General features: G+C 41.4%; 1 protein-coding gene across 1 annotated transcript in view; it reads right to left on the bottom strand.

Annotated features, from left to right (window-relative positions):
• The window catches only part of LOC110332931 (ankyrin repeat and KH domain-containing protein 1), a 105,526-nt gene extending 91,496 nt beyond the window's left edge, over positions 1 to 14,030 (bottom strand). Inside the window, exon 1 of the mRNA XM_029547220.1 lies at positions 13,555 to 14,030. Coding sequence (XP_029403080.1) covers positions 13,555 to 13,857 — 303 coding nt within the window. The 5' untranslated portion in view covers positions 13,858 to 14,030. The remainder of the gene's footprint in view (positions 1 to 13,554) is intronic.
• Positions 14,031 to 16,816: the final 2,786 nt, after the last annotated feature.

Here is a 16,816-nt window from a genome sequence, read left to right as displayed (position 1 = left end):
TTTTTTAAAGATTTATTTATTTATTATATGTAAGTACACTGTAGCTGTCTTCAGACACTCCAGAAGAGGGTGTCAGATCTTGTTACGGATGGTTGAGAGCCACCATATGGTTGCTGGGATTTGAACTCTGGACCTTTGGAAGAACAGTCGGGTGCTCTTACCTGCTGAGCCATCTCACCAGCCCCGGGTGTGTGTCTTATATTAGAACACTTGCCTAGCATGTACAAAACTCTAGGCTCAATTTCCAATATTGAAAATAGATAACAGCATTGTTAGGCCACTATAAGATAATTCTCCTCTCTTCTAAATAATTTATTCTGATTCAAAAAAAAAAAAAAAAAAAAAAAAAAGAAAAAAAGAAAGAAAGAAAGTAAGTCAGTTTTAACCCACTGCTGGGAGTTGTGGTGCAGGCCCAAGAATACATCATACCTAGCAAGTATTTGATGTATACTCTGCTAAAACTAATAAATGATAGAACAAAAATTAACTCCAATTTTAAATCAAGTTAATACTAATAGCACTTTTAAAAATTAAAGTGCACAGCTTTCTTGGAATTTATTAAGATTAATTTTTAATTATTTGTATGTGCCTATGAGTGTGTGTGTTAACATGCATACAGGTGCCCTCAGAAGCCCAAAAATGAGATGCTTCCCATCTCATAAAAGTGTAAAAAAAATTGAATCTAAACTCTCAATTAAGCCAGACAGTGGTGGCACAGACCTTTAATCCCAGCACTTGGGAGGCAGAGGCAGGCTGATCTCTGAGTTAGAGATCCTGGTCTACAGAGAAAGTTCCAGGCCAGCCAGAGCTACATATAGAAACCTATCTTGGAAAAAATAAATCAAGACAGAGAGAGAAAACAAAACAAACAAACAAACAAAAACAGAGAAAGACACATACACACACAGAGATATAGATTGGTATAGGAAGATCATAAAGGTTTGAGGTTAACCAGGTATACAACACAACCTAGTCTCAAAGGAAAAAAAAAAAAAAAAAGGTTATGGCATGGTGCATTCCTGCAGTTTTAGCTACTTGGAAGGCTGACATAGAATAATCAATGAGGCCACAGGCTGGAGACTAGCCTGGGCAACATAGCAAGAATCCATCTCAATAAACAAACAAAAAGTAACTATAAACATAGGCTTTTCACTCTTCAGCCTGCTGGCTAAGATCAAATGCATAGCTAGGCAAGGTGGCATATGCCTTTAATCTCAGCATCAGGAGACAAAGGCAGGCATATCTCTTGAATTCAAGGCCAGCCTGGATTCAAGTTCCAAGAAAGACAGGGCTTTGCAGAGACCCACAGCCCCCCTCCCCCCAAAAGGATAAGGATGTAAACAAGTCTTAAAACCCAAAGGTCTGATTTCACATCCTGATCTTGCTGGATATGGGAGTACACATCTATAATCCTAGTCTGAAGCTAAGGAAGGAGATATCAAGTCCAAGGCTAGCCTATGCTGTGGTATAGAAATCCTGCCTCCAAAATGAAGAAAAAAAACTTAGCTCTATTGTTAACTGAATATAACTGTGTATATTAAACATCATATGCATATTAGGGATCATATAATTTTCCTTATATGATACTTACAAGATTTATTTTTAGACTATGTAAACAAGCCTTTTACTTCAGTGGACAATGAGCACTCAACATCTTAATTATTACTATGATTCTAGAAGCCATAGCAGTGAAAGCATATATACCAGGACATACAATAGCTTGATGTTCAGAACTACAGCAATTTGTTATGGCTAAAATATAAAAAGCAAATGGAGGAGGTCAGTGAGAATTAGGACGTAAAAATAACAAGAGCAAAATCCTAAATAATCTTGTATGCTATAAAAACTTATTCTTTTTTTTTTGGGGGGGGGGGTAGGAACGACTACTTTACAGCCCAGGCTAGCAACAATCCTATTATCAAGCCTTCAAAGTTCTAGGAACAAACATAAGCCACAACAACCAGCTGAAATGAACAACACTTTGGTGAAAGAGAATTTACTCTGATGGCAGGGTAAAGAGCTAGAGATTAGAGGTAAACAGACAGCAATAGCATAGGTGAAAGATAGTTTCATTTACAGCAGAAGAACACAGAAAAAGAAATGAGTTAGATGTCTATGATGAGAAATAGCAACAGAATAAGCTATGAAGTCTCTGAGTAGAGTTGCTAGTTTTAGGGAAATGCTACTTAAAGATGACAAGTCAGTCAGTGCTAAAGTACTTACCTAAGATCATGCCCAAAGTCATGGATTTAATGTCCAGCACCACACATACACAAATGGGGGAAGAAGAGATGGGGTAGACAGAAGAAAATGATTATTTCAGTTTTAGAATTGGAGAGCTTGAGATATTTACAGAAAAGAAGCAACAGATAGTTGAACGGTCTACTAAAAGAACCCGGGAATGGTAGCACATGCCTGTAATACCAGCAAAAGGTGTGAGACTAGCCTGGATTATATAGGGAGTACCAGGCCAGTCAAGGTCTACACAGAAAAAAACTTAAATAAGATTAAAGAAAGGAGGTATCAGGCTGCTGGTGTAGTTTAGTTAAAAAAAAAGTAGTCAAGTCAATGCTACATCAAACACAGTAATCAATGGGTCAGGGATACCCAGCAAGACCCTGTCCCCCCAGATAAAAATTATTTAAAGAGAAAAAGAAGGAAGTCACATGAATGTCTTAAAGGAGAATGTTCTTATCAGAAGGACCTGAAATGGCAAAGGCCTAGAAGTAGAACATGCTGATAGAATATATAAGACAATTATTAGGCCAGGGAGTGGTTCGGCAGACAAAAAGGCTTAACTGCACTTGGCCGTGAAAGTCTGCTAATTCTGAACTCAAGTGAAACTTCAAACATGAAATAGAAGGCAGAGACAGAAGAACTACCCAGGAGCTCATTGGACAGCCACTCTGCAGCAGCAGAAACAAAATCCTGTCATGACAAGGTAGAAAGTGAGAGCTCACTCCCCAAAGTTGTCCTCTGACTGCCACGCACATGCCATGACATGCAACTGTCTGCACACACTAAATAAGTAGTAAGTAAATATAATAGAGTTTATAAGATAAAGAAGTTGGAATTATGTTAAAACATGAGCACAAAACACAGAAATCCACGATGGTTGAATGGGTATGCTTTTATTTTAAATTATTACCCTTGTAAGCCCACCTCTTATGGCTCATCCATGACCTCAAGTAAAGACTCAAACACTACCTTTATATAGAGATCATCCAATTAATGCACACCAAGAGTTTATGCATTGAATTTGATATCTTGGATTGTCACAGAACCATAACAAAATTAAATATGTGAGGTAATCCAATTGCAGCATGTCTGGGACATGCAATATAATTCATTAATATTGAAAGGAGTTTAAAAAGATGTAAAATTTTCTCATTCCTTGAAATGTTCATATTACTGAAAAAAAAAAAAACTGACATCTTTAAGTGCAGGAAACACTTTTTTCCCCATCATCTAAAGCCTAGCATACAGCTTAATAAGTAGTAGATTCTAAATATATTCCAAAATACCCATCAGGCTAGGTCTGGTGGTATAATCCTGTAATTCCAGTTACATAGGAGGTTGAGGCAAGAACTTCAAAGCCTGCTAGAACTGAGTTCAATTTACTGAGACTCTGTCTCAAAAAATGAAAACTAAAGAGGGCCAGAATCCTTAACACCACAAAGAAAAAGATAAAAAGCTGGAAAGCCAGGCATCATTGCTCATGCCTATAATCCCAACACTTGGAAAACTGAATTAGGATTGCTATAAATTCCAGGGCAGCCTGGGCTACACATCATGAGTTATAAGGCAGCTTGGATTACACTACAATATGAGATAATATCTTTAAAAAAAAAAATGACCAGGGATATAATATGGCTCAGCCACAGTGCACTCTCCTGGGATGTCCAAAACCCTGGGTTTCAATCCTCAGCATGGATGGATAATGGATGATCAACCAAACAGATTTTTTTTTCTATTTTGTATGTGTGTGTGTGTTCCACAGTATGCATACACAAGTCAGAAGACAAATTGTGAGAATCAGTTCTCTCTTTCCACTATACTGGTTCCAGGGATTGATCTCAGGTCATCAGGTTTGATGGCAAGCATTCTATCAGAATTTTTTTTTCTTTTTCTTTTTCTTTTTTTTTTTTTTTCTTCTTTTTTTTTCTATCTTTCTATCAGAATTCTTAAATAAGTTACTAAGGACTAAAACCTCTGAACGACCTATCCTATTTTCTTTTTGCAAGTGCTGGGGATAGATCCTTGGGCCTTGCACAGGATAGGAAAGTACTCTATCATTAAGCTACAATCACCAATTCTTGTTTTGTTTTAGCTTGAGACAGGATCTTGTGTAATTCACTATGAAGCTAAAAACAACCTTGAATTTCTGATTCTTCTCTACCCCATGTGCATGCCAAGATTACAGGTGCACACCACCAAGTTGAGTTTATGTGTAGATAAACCCAGGGATCCATACACACTAGGTTAGCACTCTACCAAATAAGCTATAGCCTCTGCTGCTATGAAGGGGGGAATGAGGTGGAGGTCAGAGGACAATCTTGGATGCCCTTCCTGCTCAGGCATCACACACCTTGCTTTATGAGACAAGGTCTCTCACTGAGGCCCAGGAATAGGTAATAGGTTAGATTAGGCTAGGCTAGGCTAGGCTGACTAGCTAGCAGCCAGCAAGCTCTAGACCAAGCTCTGTCTTGGCCTCCCCAGGGCAGAATCACAAACACACACACACTTACTTGGCCTCCCCAGGGCAGAATTACACACACACACACACACACACACACACACACACACACACAAAACTTCTGACTTTTACTTTTTATGTGGATGGTGGTGATCTGTCTCTGGTCTGAACTATCTCTCCAGCTATCCTTTGATTACTTAATGTATAGGTCAGGCTAGCCGGGAGACCCCAAGGTAGCTTCCCTTTATTCTAACACATATGTAGGGACCTTTAGAATTACTTCATTTTCATGTTTCTTTCTTTTGAGATAGGCTCCATTGTAGCCCAGGCTGTTTTCTAACTCTTAACTCAATATACACTGAGGACAGACAACCTTCAACTTCTGATCCTCCTGCCTCTACCTCCCATAGTCTTACACCACCAAGCTTGGTTTTATGCTGTGCTGGGAGAGAACCCAGATTTTCCTGTTGTTCTAAGCAAACACTCTACCAACTGAGCTACATTCCCAGCCTGGAACTATGAAATTTTATTGTGAAAGATAAATTGATGAAGAAGTTCTACTCACTAAACTGTTTCTTCTGTAAAGAATGAGGAAACAGTAAGTAGGACTAGAGAGATGACTTAGAGGTTAAGCACACATACTATTCTTATAGAGGACCAGAGTCCTGTGCACATCACCCATCTCTAACTCCAGCTCCATCAGAATTTGATGCCTTTGGCTTCCACTGCTATTAAGCACTCACACACAGACTCCCTACACTGCTCTACACAGACATATAATTAGAATGGAACACAAGATCTAAGAGATATTTGTCCACCTATGTTCACAGCAGCATTATTCACAATTACCAAAAGCTGAGCATGGTAGCACATCCCTATAATTCTATTCCAAAGGCTGAAGGAGGAAGATCAAAGTTCAAAGTCAGGTATGCTGACTTTAATCCCAGCACTGGGGAAAGCAGGAGGATCTCTGAGTTTGCCAAGGACCTGGGTTATATATGGAGTTCCAGGACACAAGCTGGAGTGGGGGGAGGGAGGGAGGAGATGGGGGGGGGAGCACACAAAGCCAGCATGGGGTACAAAGCAAAACCCTGCGTTTTCTCCAAGACTAGAGAGTGGGTGATTATTTCAAGATCATCCTAAGCTACACAGCCAGTTTGGGGCCAGTTTGGGCTATATAAGATCCCACCTCAAAGCATACACACAAGAGAAAGGAAGAAAGGAACTAAGGAACTGGAGGGAGGGAAAATGGATAGACACCTGTAGTCTCAGTACTTAGGAATTAAAAGCACAAAGATCCTGAGTTCTAGGCCAACCTGGGCTGTATGACACAGGGTGAGGGACACAACAAAGATGGCTCTGCAGATAAAAGCAGTGTCACAAAAACCTAACAACCGAGCCAGGCATGGTGGCGCATGCCTTTAATCCCAGCACTCGGGAGGCAGAGGCAGGTGGATTTCTGAGTTCGAGGCCAGCCTGGTCTACAAAGTGAGTTCCAGGACAGCCTGGGCTACACAGAGAAACCCTGTCTTGAAAAATCAAAACAAAACAAAAAAAAAAAAAACCTAACAACCGCCGGACATGGTGGCACACGCCTTTAATCCCAGCACTACAGAGTGAGTTCCAGGACAGCCAGGGCTACACAGAGAAACCCTGTCTTGAAAAACAAAGAAACAAAACCTAACAACCTGCTCGTCAGTGGAAGGAGACAATCAAGTGGAAGGAGACAATCAACTTCCAAAAGTCACCCTCTGACCTTCACATTCAGGCAATGGGTCATGCACTTCCATGCTCCTCTCTCCCTCCTTCCCTCCACACACTCTCACACACATTTTTTAAAAGGAACATTAAAAAAATGAAAAAAGTTTATTACTTTTCCTTTATTAAATTTATGAACTACATGTTAAATGTTTAAAGATGCTTTTAACACTAACAAAAACCCTTAAAAACAAAAACAAAACTCTCATTCTTCAAGTTTCACAATAAGGTCTTTTTCCACTCACACTAACCAATTCTGTATTGCTCTAAACTCATAATTCATATAATTACAATCAATGCATTAATTTACATGCTGTCTTACTGCTTTACAGAATGATATTGTCCAAGATTGATAAGTATTTAATAATTATAGTAACAGCACATACCCTTTACTTTCTTTAACATTTCCAATGTCTCCAAAGTTTAGACTACAAAGTTATAATTCCTATTTTATCACTGATATTTCTATTTTATCACTGATATTTATATAGTAAAACCCTTTCTGTTTTAGTTCCCATAACAACTTTTATATTTTTACTTTCATGAAAACTAGGTAAACCTTTTGAAAATATTTTAAGTGAAAGTTCTTTTATCTGATAAACTTACTTTAGAAAACTTAAAACACTTCTGACTAGTTTTACATTAAACTTTTTAGTACCTTCATTCTATTTCTCTCATGTTATGTGTAAGCCCTGGGATGCTATTAAAAGCAGTGAGTCACCTTGTTTACCTAAAGTTTGAATACAGAGTATTCATGACAAAATTGCCATCCCTGACAAGAGTGATTGTCTAAACCAGTGGTTGTCAAGCAAGAACGACTTTGTTCCCATGATGCATCATAAGAATGTCTGAAGAACCTGAGTCTACCTCAGTTAAGTAGTTTCCACTGGCATCTACTGGAGAGAAACAGATGCTATTAATGCATGGTAAAACCCTCACAACAAAGAATTATCTGGTCCAACATGTCAGTATGCTAATGAAAACCCTGCTCTATACTATATAACAAATAACTATAAAGGAAATTAACAAGCTGTTTTGCCACTGGAAGAAAAAAACTCAATTCTATATGGTCTGTACTTCTGACTCTTAACTACAGCTCTACCTCTCGAGTCTGTTCTTTTGAATCTGCAAGTAATTTTCAGAGAGAAAAAAAATCCCAGGCTAGAGAGATGGCTGGGCAGTTAAAAGCACTGACTGCTCTTCCACAGGTCCTGAGTTCAATTCCCAAACACATGGTGGCTCACAACCATCTGTAAATGGGATCCAATGTCCTCTTCTGGCGTGTCTGAAGACAGTGACAATGTACTCATAAAAATAAAATAAATAAATACTTGAAAAAAAAATCCCTACAAAGTTTTTACTATAATTTTCAGAGCCATAGTCAGTATCTTTGTGCTTTTACACAACTGTTAAAAACTATCAAAATGATATAAATTTATTGAAAGATTATTGACTACCTTGAAGGAGGAGAGTTGAAAGGCTAGTTGAGGTAGGAAGGACTTTACTTTCTATATGTTCTTTATGAAACTGTTTAGTTTTATAATAATTTTAACAAACCTTTTTCCTCTAGTAATGGAGATTGAATCCAGAGATATATGGGAATTAGGCAAGAGTTCCAACCTATCATGAGCGACACCCTAAGCCCCATAACTTTGTAGTACACTGCCCCCCACAGTTTCACTCTGTAGCCCTGGCTGGCCTGAAACTCAGATGTTTAGTGTATAGGCCAGGCTAATTTTAAACTCAGAAATCTGTCTACCTGGGATTAAAGGTGTATGTGTGTACAACTACACCCAGCACTTTATAATTTTAAAAGATGTCACATATTATTCAAATATAGTATATGCACACACACTCTTATGATAGAAAAAATTTTAAAAAGTACTTTCTTTAGGAATTTTTTTTATTTCAATTTTCTAAAAGAAGATGGTTATCACTCCAAAATTCACATTTAGAAACTGGTTTGTAACTGGTTTGTAGTGGTACATGCCTTTGATCTCTATCTCTGGCAGAGATGGGTCTCTGTAAGTTTACAGCCAACACAGTAAGACCCTGTCTTAAAACAAACAAACCAACAAAAACTAGCTTGTAAAGCTGGAAAGGTGATTCAGTGGTTAGGATGACTGACTGGCTCTTCTAGAGGATCTCGGAAAGGTTTTAATTCCCAAAACCCACATGATGTCTCACAACTATCTGTAACTACAGTCCCAAGGAGATCTGATGCCCTCATCTGGCTTCTGTGAGTACTGCACACACATACCTACAAACCAAACCACTAATAAGATAATTTAAAACAAGAAAACTGGTTTGTAAGGAGAGATGGCTCAGTAGTTAAGAACACAGAATACTCTTACAGAAGACTTGATTGCAGCACCAACACTGGAGTGCTTACAATTGCCTTCCATCTCTAGAGATTCAGACAAATACATACATATGGCATACAGACACACATACATATAAATAAAAATAAATCCTAAAAAATTAACTGCCGGGCAGTGGTGGCGCATGCCTTTAATCCCAGCACTTGGGAGGCAGAGGCAGGCGGATTTCTGAGTTCAAGGCTGGCTTGGACTACAGAGTGAGTTCCAGGACAGCCAGGGCTATACAGAGAAACCCTGTCTCAGAAAATAAAATAAAATAAAATAACTTAAGCTGATTTATATGGGTTTTGTTTTTTAGACAGGGTCTCATGTAGCTCAGGCTGGCCCTGCTATGTATGAAACTGAGGCTAGCCTTTAACTCCTGACTCATTCTCCTAGCTCATTGGATTATACTTGTGTACCTAGCTCAAAGACATTTTTAAATTATCAATTATCAAATGTAAATTCCGACTCCTCTAGCCAAGGACCTATTTGGGTAAGAAACAAGACATTCCCCCAGTTTAAAACTATATTCAATAATTGGATTTGGTGGCATCAGCCTATTAACTCTGAGGCTGAAGCAGAAGTATCAAAAGTTTGAAGCTCAATAGAGTGGCACATGTCTTTAATCCCAGGACTGAGAAACAGAAGTAGGTGGATCTCTATTCAGTTCAGAATAGTCAGAGCTTTACAATGAGACTGTCTCAAAAAACAAAAAACAAAGCCAAAACAAAACAAAACAAAAAAACAAAGTTTAATCCTTGCCTAAACTAAACAGCAAGTTCAGCCTGAGCAATTTATTAAGGTTCTATCTCAAATTTTACAAAGTAAAGACATGCTAGAGATGTAGTGAGCAGAGTACTTGCTTGCAAACATGAGGTCCTGGGTTTAATCCCCAGAACCACTAAACAAATAAATAACCAAATAATGAATTTCCTAAGGGGGAAAAAAACCTAGGTTTTTTTCTTTAAAAAAAAAAAAAAAGTATGGGGGCTGGTTGAGATGAACCGTTCAACAGTTATAAATGCTTCAAGCCCAATCACCTCAGTTCAAACCCCAGAACTCATAGTAGAGAGAACTGACTTCCACAAGTTGTCCTATGACATCCAAAAGAATGCTACTACACACATGATAATAATAAATAAAACTGAGAAAAAATTTACTAATAGTAACAGCCCTAAATTCCCTCCTCAAACTAATGGACCTTTTAACTTAACCAGCAAGAGACATTACTGGATCTTTATTTCTCATTTCTTTTTTTTTTTTTAAAGGTTTATTTATTATATGTAAGTACATTGTAGCTGTCTTCAGACACTCCAGAAGAAGGCATCAGATCTTGTTACAGATGGTTGTGAGCCACCATGTGGTTGCTGGGATTGAACTCTGGACCTTCGGAAGAGCAGTCGGGTGCTCTTACCCACTGAGCCATCTCACCAGCCCTATTTCTCATTTCTTACCTTCTCCTGCCCCACATGGGAATGAAGATGATTTCCATTCCCAAACTAAGTAACAACTAATTCATTGTCTGCCTCTAAAATAATTTAGGAAATATGAAATGAGGATTTTATTATTATTCAAATACTTCACAGGTAAGTATTTTCACAGGTAAGAATATTATTTGTTCTCCCTTCCAAAGTAACAGAAAAAGACAGTTCATAAAAAAGAAAGCAGCCAGGTGTGATGACGCATGCCTTTAATCCCATCACTCGGGAGGCAAAGGCAGGCAGATTTCTGAATTCGAGGCCAGCCTGGTCTACAGAGTGAGTTCCAGGACAGCCAGGGCTACACAGAGAAACCCTGTCTCGAAAAACCGAAAGGAAAAAAAAAGGAAGAAAAAGAAAACAGAACGGTAAACAACTTAAGCAAAATAATAATAATAATAATAATAATAATAATTCATTTCATTCACAGAGTGTATATATATATATATATATATATATATATATCCACCCTACTGTTGCTGTGAGATATTTGAGGAATTTCTTTTCTGAAAGGAAAAAACACAGAAAAATTTCTTCTCCACAGGTTAAGAATCTACATGCTACTGTCCCCAAAAGCCCCTGTGGAGATCTGTTGTTTTTTTTTTTTTTTGTTTTGTTTTTTTTCCGAGACATTGTTTCTCTGTATAGCCCTGGCTGTCCTGGAACTCACTTTGTAGACCAGGCTGGCCTCAAACTCAGAAATCTGCCTGCCTCTGCCTCCTGAGTGCTGGGATTAAAGGCGTGCACCACCATGCCCGGCTTCCTGTGGAGATCTGCATTCCAAAACTAAAGTTTTGTTGTTGTTGTTGTTGTTGTTGTTATTTTGGATTTGGTTTGTTTGGGGGAAGTTTTTTTTTTGGAAGAAAAAGAAAGGAAGGAAGGAAGGCCAGCCAGCCAACCAAACAAACATAGTGGTAACTCAGACAAAATACTGCCTAGCACTCACAAGTTCAGTCTGGACTACAAAGTATAATCCTGTCCAAAAGAGGAGGGGGTGGGGAGACACCTAAATATACTCTCAACACCTAAATTCATTCTTGGCACAGAATGTATAAGTAAACAGAAGAATAAGAATAGGTGTTCTGAGGTTGGAGATGGCTTAGGGTTAAGAGCACTCACTGATTGCTCTTCCAAAGGACCCTAGTTCAATTTTCAGCACTCACATGGTAGCTCACAACCAGCTGTAACCCGAGTTTCAGGGGACATGACACCCTCTTCTGGATTCCATGGGCACCAGGCACGGAAGTGGTGCACACACACATAGGCAAAACACCAAAACACATATAAAACCAAAAATTTTGTTTAAAGTATGAAACTAGGCATAGTGGCACATGCAGTCAATCCCAGTAGAAACAGGCTGATCAGAGTTCAAGGCCAATCTTGTCTACAAAGTCAGTTCCAGGCCAGCCAGGGCTATATATTAAGACCTTGTCTCAAAAACAGTATCAAAATGTATAGATTGTACCCATAGCTTTAATACAATGTATGTGACAGAGACAAACAGCAAGAATTTGACTTTGGAAGTTCACTAATACTTTTAACTGTGAAGAAATCTAAACACTGCTCTTATAAAAGCAAACCAGTAACCTCTAATCTCATTCATGCCAATTATGTCAAAGTGCCCTCCCAAAGTCAAGAAGACTATCTTCCCATAACATTTAGAATAAAGCCAGTCTTTTCAGATTCTCCCTTACAAGTTACAAAGAAAACAAATCTTAAGTTAGCCAGCACTTTCTTTCCTAGCCAAACATCCATGTGTTCTGAGTTCAGCTCTCATCATTTCACTGAAAAGATAAAACCTATCCAAACTCAAAACCGAGGAGGGAGCTACAGACTCTCCCAACAACTGACTATCCAAATAAAATTCTTCTCTCATCTTGGCCTAGGATTTACTTTAAGAGGGAAATTAAAAAAAAAAAAAAAATACAGATGGATAACATACACAGCTTTTTCCTTAAGTAAAATGTTGAATCAAAAAAAAAAAAAATCTCCTGTTCAGACCTAGGAAAATAGTGCTGTAACTGTACTCTGCAATAATTTCTCCTTAGTCCTCTCAAATGCACAAGCCAGGATCATTGGTACACAGGAATTCCTGTACTTTAACACCAGGACCAGAGGTTAAAGTCACAAGGATGAACCAGGCATGCTAGAACCAATGTAGACGAAATAGTTAGCTAGGCATGGTGGTGTGCGCCTGTATTTCAGCACTAAGGAGATACAGGCAGGAGGGGGAAATCACAGAAAGTTAAGCCACCCTGGTCTATACAGCAACTCACAGACTAAATCTCGACAATTAAAAGTCAACAAATCATAGCCAAATTAAAAAGAAACATAATTCTGAGCACTTAAAAGTATCACAGTTCAGTTCTCTGTGCTGGCCATTCTCAAAGAAAAGAATAGTCAACTTGTAAAACTTGTATGCAAGTATGTATGCAAATATCTACAACTATGTATGTTTGTGTCAACTTTTTTCTTCAAGAGACTAAAGGACATTATCCACCATCCTAAATTGCTCACACCTGAAATGTGCACGCAATAATATACACATGTGCTAAAAGAAATGCAAGAGCTCAACGCATTTTCTTCACAAGAAAAGAAAAGGAGTCTGTAGGATGTCTCATCTTCTCGAAGGCTAAAAACCTCAGCGTTCAACTATCCAGTTATTCCGAAGCTCAAAGATGCCTTGGAACTTCCTTTTCCTGTCTAACTTCATAAAACGTCCAAGAGCCGATCACGTGATTTTTTCGGAGTAAAAAGCTGCGAACTTACTACTCACCTGCTTCCAACTAGAGAAAAAATGAGAGCTGCTCTACTTAAATGCACAGGCAGGGCCACCCTTAAGGCAGGGGCGAACAGCAGACAGGCTTTCTGAGCTAGCCGTGTCCGCCGGTTTCTCAGGCTCCCTCAGTACCAAGGGCAGGGACTCTGGCTAATGAGACCCCGCCCTCCCCCATCGCCAAAGCGGGGTGGGCGGGAGGTAGCCTTCGAGTCCGGGTTCCCGCGCGAAGCTCGCACACCAAAGAACTCCCTATTGTGGGTCCTACAGCCGGTGACGGGCACCCTACCCGCTCCTGACGCGCGCCGGAGAGCAAAGAGAGCGCTCCCTAGGCCCGCACCGCTTGCCACCGTCGCCTTGCAAGCGACTGCTGTCAGAGAACACACTGCACCCGGGAAGCCGGAGGGTGGACCAGCCGCGTGCGGGTCCAAAGAATTCCCGTCGCACGCAACCTTTAAAGAGACCAGGGTCCCGGAGCTATACCTCGGACACCTCGTCCTCGTCGCTCCCAGAGGCACCACCTCCGCCGCCAGTCCTCAGCACAGCATCCGCCAACTTGAAATCCAGCGCTGCGTCCCCTCCGCCCGCGCTGCCGCCGCCGCCGCCACCGCCACCACCGACTCCCGGCGCGGGCCCAGCCTCCCCAAAGAGCCTCACGGTGCGGATTCCCAGCCCGACCCCTCCCGGCGGAGGCGGCTCCGAGGCCCCAGCTGGGGCGGATCGCGGAGCTACCGAGTCCAAATCCTCCTCAAAGGAGGTGCCGCCGCCCCCGCTGTCCGTCAGCATGGTTCTCACGCGGAGCCCGAGACGCCGCCGAGTCACTCGCGGCCACGGCCGCGGCTGATCCCGGGAAGGTGAGGAGCAGCAGGAGGAAGAAGCGTCTCTTCCCCCCCCGTCCCAGCAGCGCCACTAACTTCTCACTGCCTAACCTGCTGCCTCCCGCCCCTTAGACTCATCACTGGTTGCGACTTCCAGGCGCCTGCAAATCATTGGCCGCCGGGATCTGTCGCTCACGCTCTCCGTCACGCGCCGCGAGCTGGCTCGCAGCCCCCAAGCTGCGTTGACCCGCGTAGGCCTAGGCGGTTGTGAACGCCCGCCTCCGGCTTCTCCCGAGCTGACTTCCGGTCTCCTCCTCTAGTTATTGGCCAGCCTCTGTGACTAGCGTAGCGCGACCTTACAGTCTATTAGCTGGCCTGGCGGTCAGTCAAAATGAACCCTCGCAATGGGGAACTCCATTGGCGCCAGAGGTTGTCGGTCATTTTGTCACAGGACGTCGCGTGGTACAATTGGCCTGTGAGACTACTGTTCATCCCGCCCCCATCTGAGGTGACGGGAAAAGGGCTGGGGAATTTCCATTTCTCATTAAGAGGAGGGCTGAAGTGAGACCCCCGCAAGAAGGAACGAAATATGAAGTAGACCTAACCCTGCTCTTGGAGAGTCTTGTGCGTCCAAGATGCAAGAGGCGTCGAGGTAGCAAAAGTGGCTCCCACCTGTCGCTCTCCCACAGGCGCCGCGGCTATGGCCGGAAGTAGCTGCATGGGGATTGGCGGAAAGAAGCAATCTGTCTCTGCGGAGCCCTAGCTTCCTGCCATTTCCTGGTTGGCAGACCTGGACGTCAGTCACCTCACCAGGCTCCGCCTCCGGGACAGGTGAGGCTACTTAACCCGTTTGCCTCCGGCTGTTTGGGAAAAAGTCAAGTACTGGGAGCGGCCACGCTAATTGGGAATCGAGGAAGGGCTGATTCTGTTTGGCGCCTCCCGCCTGTCCAGGCAGAGCGCAGCGCGCTGCGCGCAGAGCTTCAGGAACCCCAGGGAGCAGCTCCGATGGCCTCCCTGAGGCTTCTCCACCCGCCCGCGCGCCTGGTGCTGGACCGGCGCGCTCTACAGCCTTGGGGCAGGATGGCCCGGTGGGACCGCGTTCTCTCTGGGAAGCCGGAAGGCTGGACAGCGCCATCCCTTGGTCGCGAGAACTGCCCGGCGGAGGAAGACTGAACGGTGCGTGGAATCCGACCGCAAGGCTGGACGCGGCTAAGAGGGCGTGCTCGCGGGCTATTTCTGGTCCCATAGTACCGCCACTTATCTGTTGAGTGACCTCGGAGTGTTTGGTGTTACTCTATGTGAAATGGGAATGTGAGCACCATCCCCACCGGGTAATTAGTTGATAGCACACAGAGCTTAGCAGAGTGACCAACTTATTGGGAAGATTCGGTTTTTTCTTAGCTACTCCTCCCTCTTCCTTCAGTTCTCTGTCTGTCCTGGGTTCTGCTAACCAAACCAATTCTAGCTAAATTTCTGACCGAGGAAGCTATCCCTCTCTAATGATTTTCTCCCTTCCTCTCCCTCTTACCCGCCCCCATCCCCATTTTACCAATTAAAATAATTAAAAGTGTTCCGGCTCCTCACTAATTCGTAATTTAAGAAAATCACAAAGGATTTGGTGATGTTTGTATGACAAATGTCCTTTTACCCTGCAAACATACATATAACAGGTTACCTAAGAACAAAAACTTTGTCATTTTCCCGTTTAGAGCCCTTATAAAGAATCACATCTATCTCAATTGTGCAATAGTCAGTACTTCGCCTCCATTAAATTGGGTTTTGAAAATTCTATTTTCATGTAATTGAGCTGGAGAGATGATTGTGCCATTAAAGGCCAAGTTCAATCAAAAGATCAAAACTATAGCGATTTGGGGAGAGGAGAGGCTGCTGAGCCAAATTTTTTTTTTAATTGTTAAAATTTCTTAGGTTGGTAATTGTTCATTTCACATGCCAAGAAATACAGTGTTTCCTATGATAAAAAAAAAAACATACCTAGTTCTTTCTAGATAATAAGTTATAGAAAATGGGAGACATTTTATTTTACAAAACTATTTTTATGTAAACAACATATACAGCTTTTGTGTTGTTTTGTTTGTTTGGTTTTGTTTTTTTGTTTTTTTTTTGTTTTCTAAAATAGGGATTCTCTGTGTAGCTTTGACTGACCTGTAACTTGCTTGTAGACCAGGCTGGCCTTGAACTCAGAGATCCACCTGCCTCTGCCTCCCAGAGTGCTAGGAAAAAGGTGTGCCCAGCTAACATACACAGTTCTAATTAGCCTGCATCCTCTGATGTTTTCAAGGCTTGTGTGACTAGCTCACAACTCAAACTAATCAAGTAAGCAGAAAAGAAAAAGAATAAAGCTAGCATTGCCCAACCCACTGTATTACCCAGAATTGGTTTGGATACATCCTCAGGCAAAAACAGGTATTGACTGGTGCAGTATTACAAAGAAATTGCTTGTCATTGTTACCACAGATACAAAAACAACTTCTAATGCAACTCCCTGAATAAATACATTAAAGTCTTTAAACAAATGTAATGAATCTGAGAGGAAACTGAAAAGTGGGTATTTTCATTTCCTTTATTCATTTGAAAAATACATAGTTCTAGATTCAGTACCTAAGAACTAACCCAGAGCATAGTCAATATGATTGAGCAGTAGTCACTGTTTCCTCTGAACCTTTACCTGAAACATGTCAGTAGTTTATCGTTATGAAACTCTAAATTTCCTAGATTTTGGTGAGTGCTATGTAGTTCAGAATGGTCGATGTAGTTCCTGTAACTACAACTCTGTGCTTTTATTTATGTTTTTAATTTATTATTTTGTGTACATAAGTGTTTGCCTGCATGTATGTCTGTGTACCACATGTGTAACCTGGGGCCCACAGAGGCTAAAAGCTGTGTGAGCTACCATGTGGATGTTAGGA

The sequence above is a fragment of the Mus pahari genome, chromosome 15 (genome assembly GCF_900095145.1).
Source record: "Mus pahari chromosome 15, PAHARI_EIJ_v1.1, whole genome shotgun sequence".
Lineage (NCBI taxonomy): Eukaryota > Metazoa > Chordata > Mammalia > Rodentia > Muridae > Mus > Mus pahari.
This window is presented reverse-complemented; position numbering and strand designations above follow the sequence as displayed.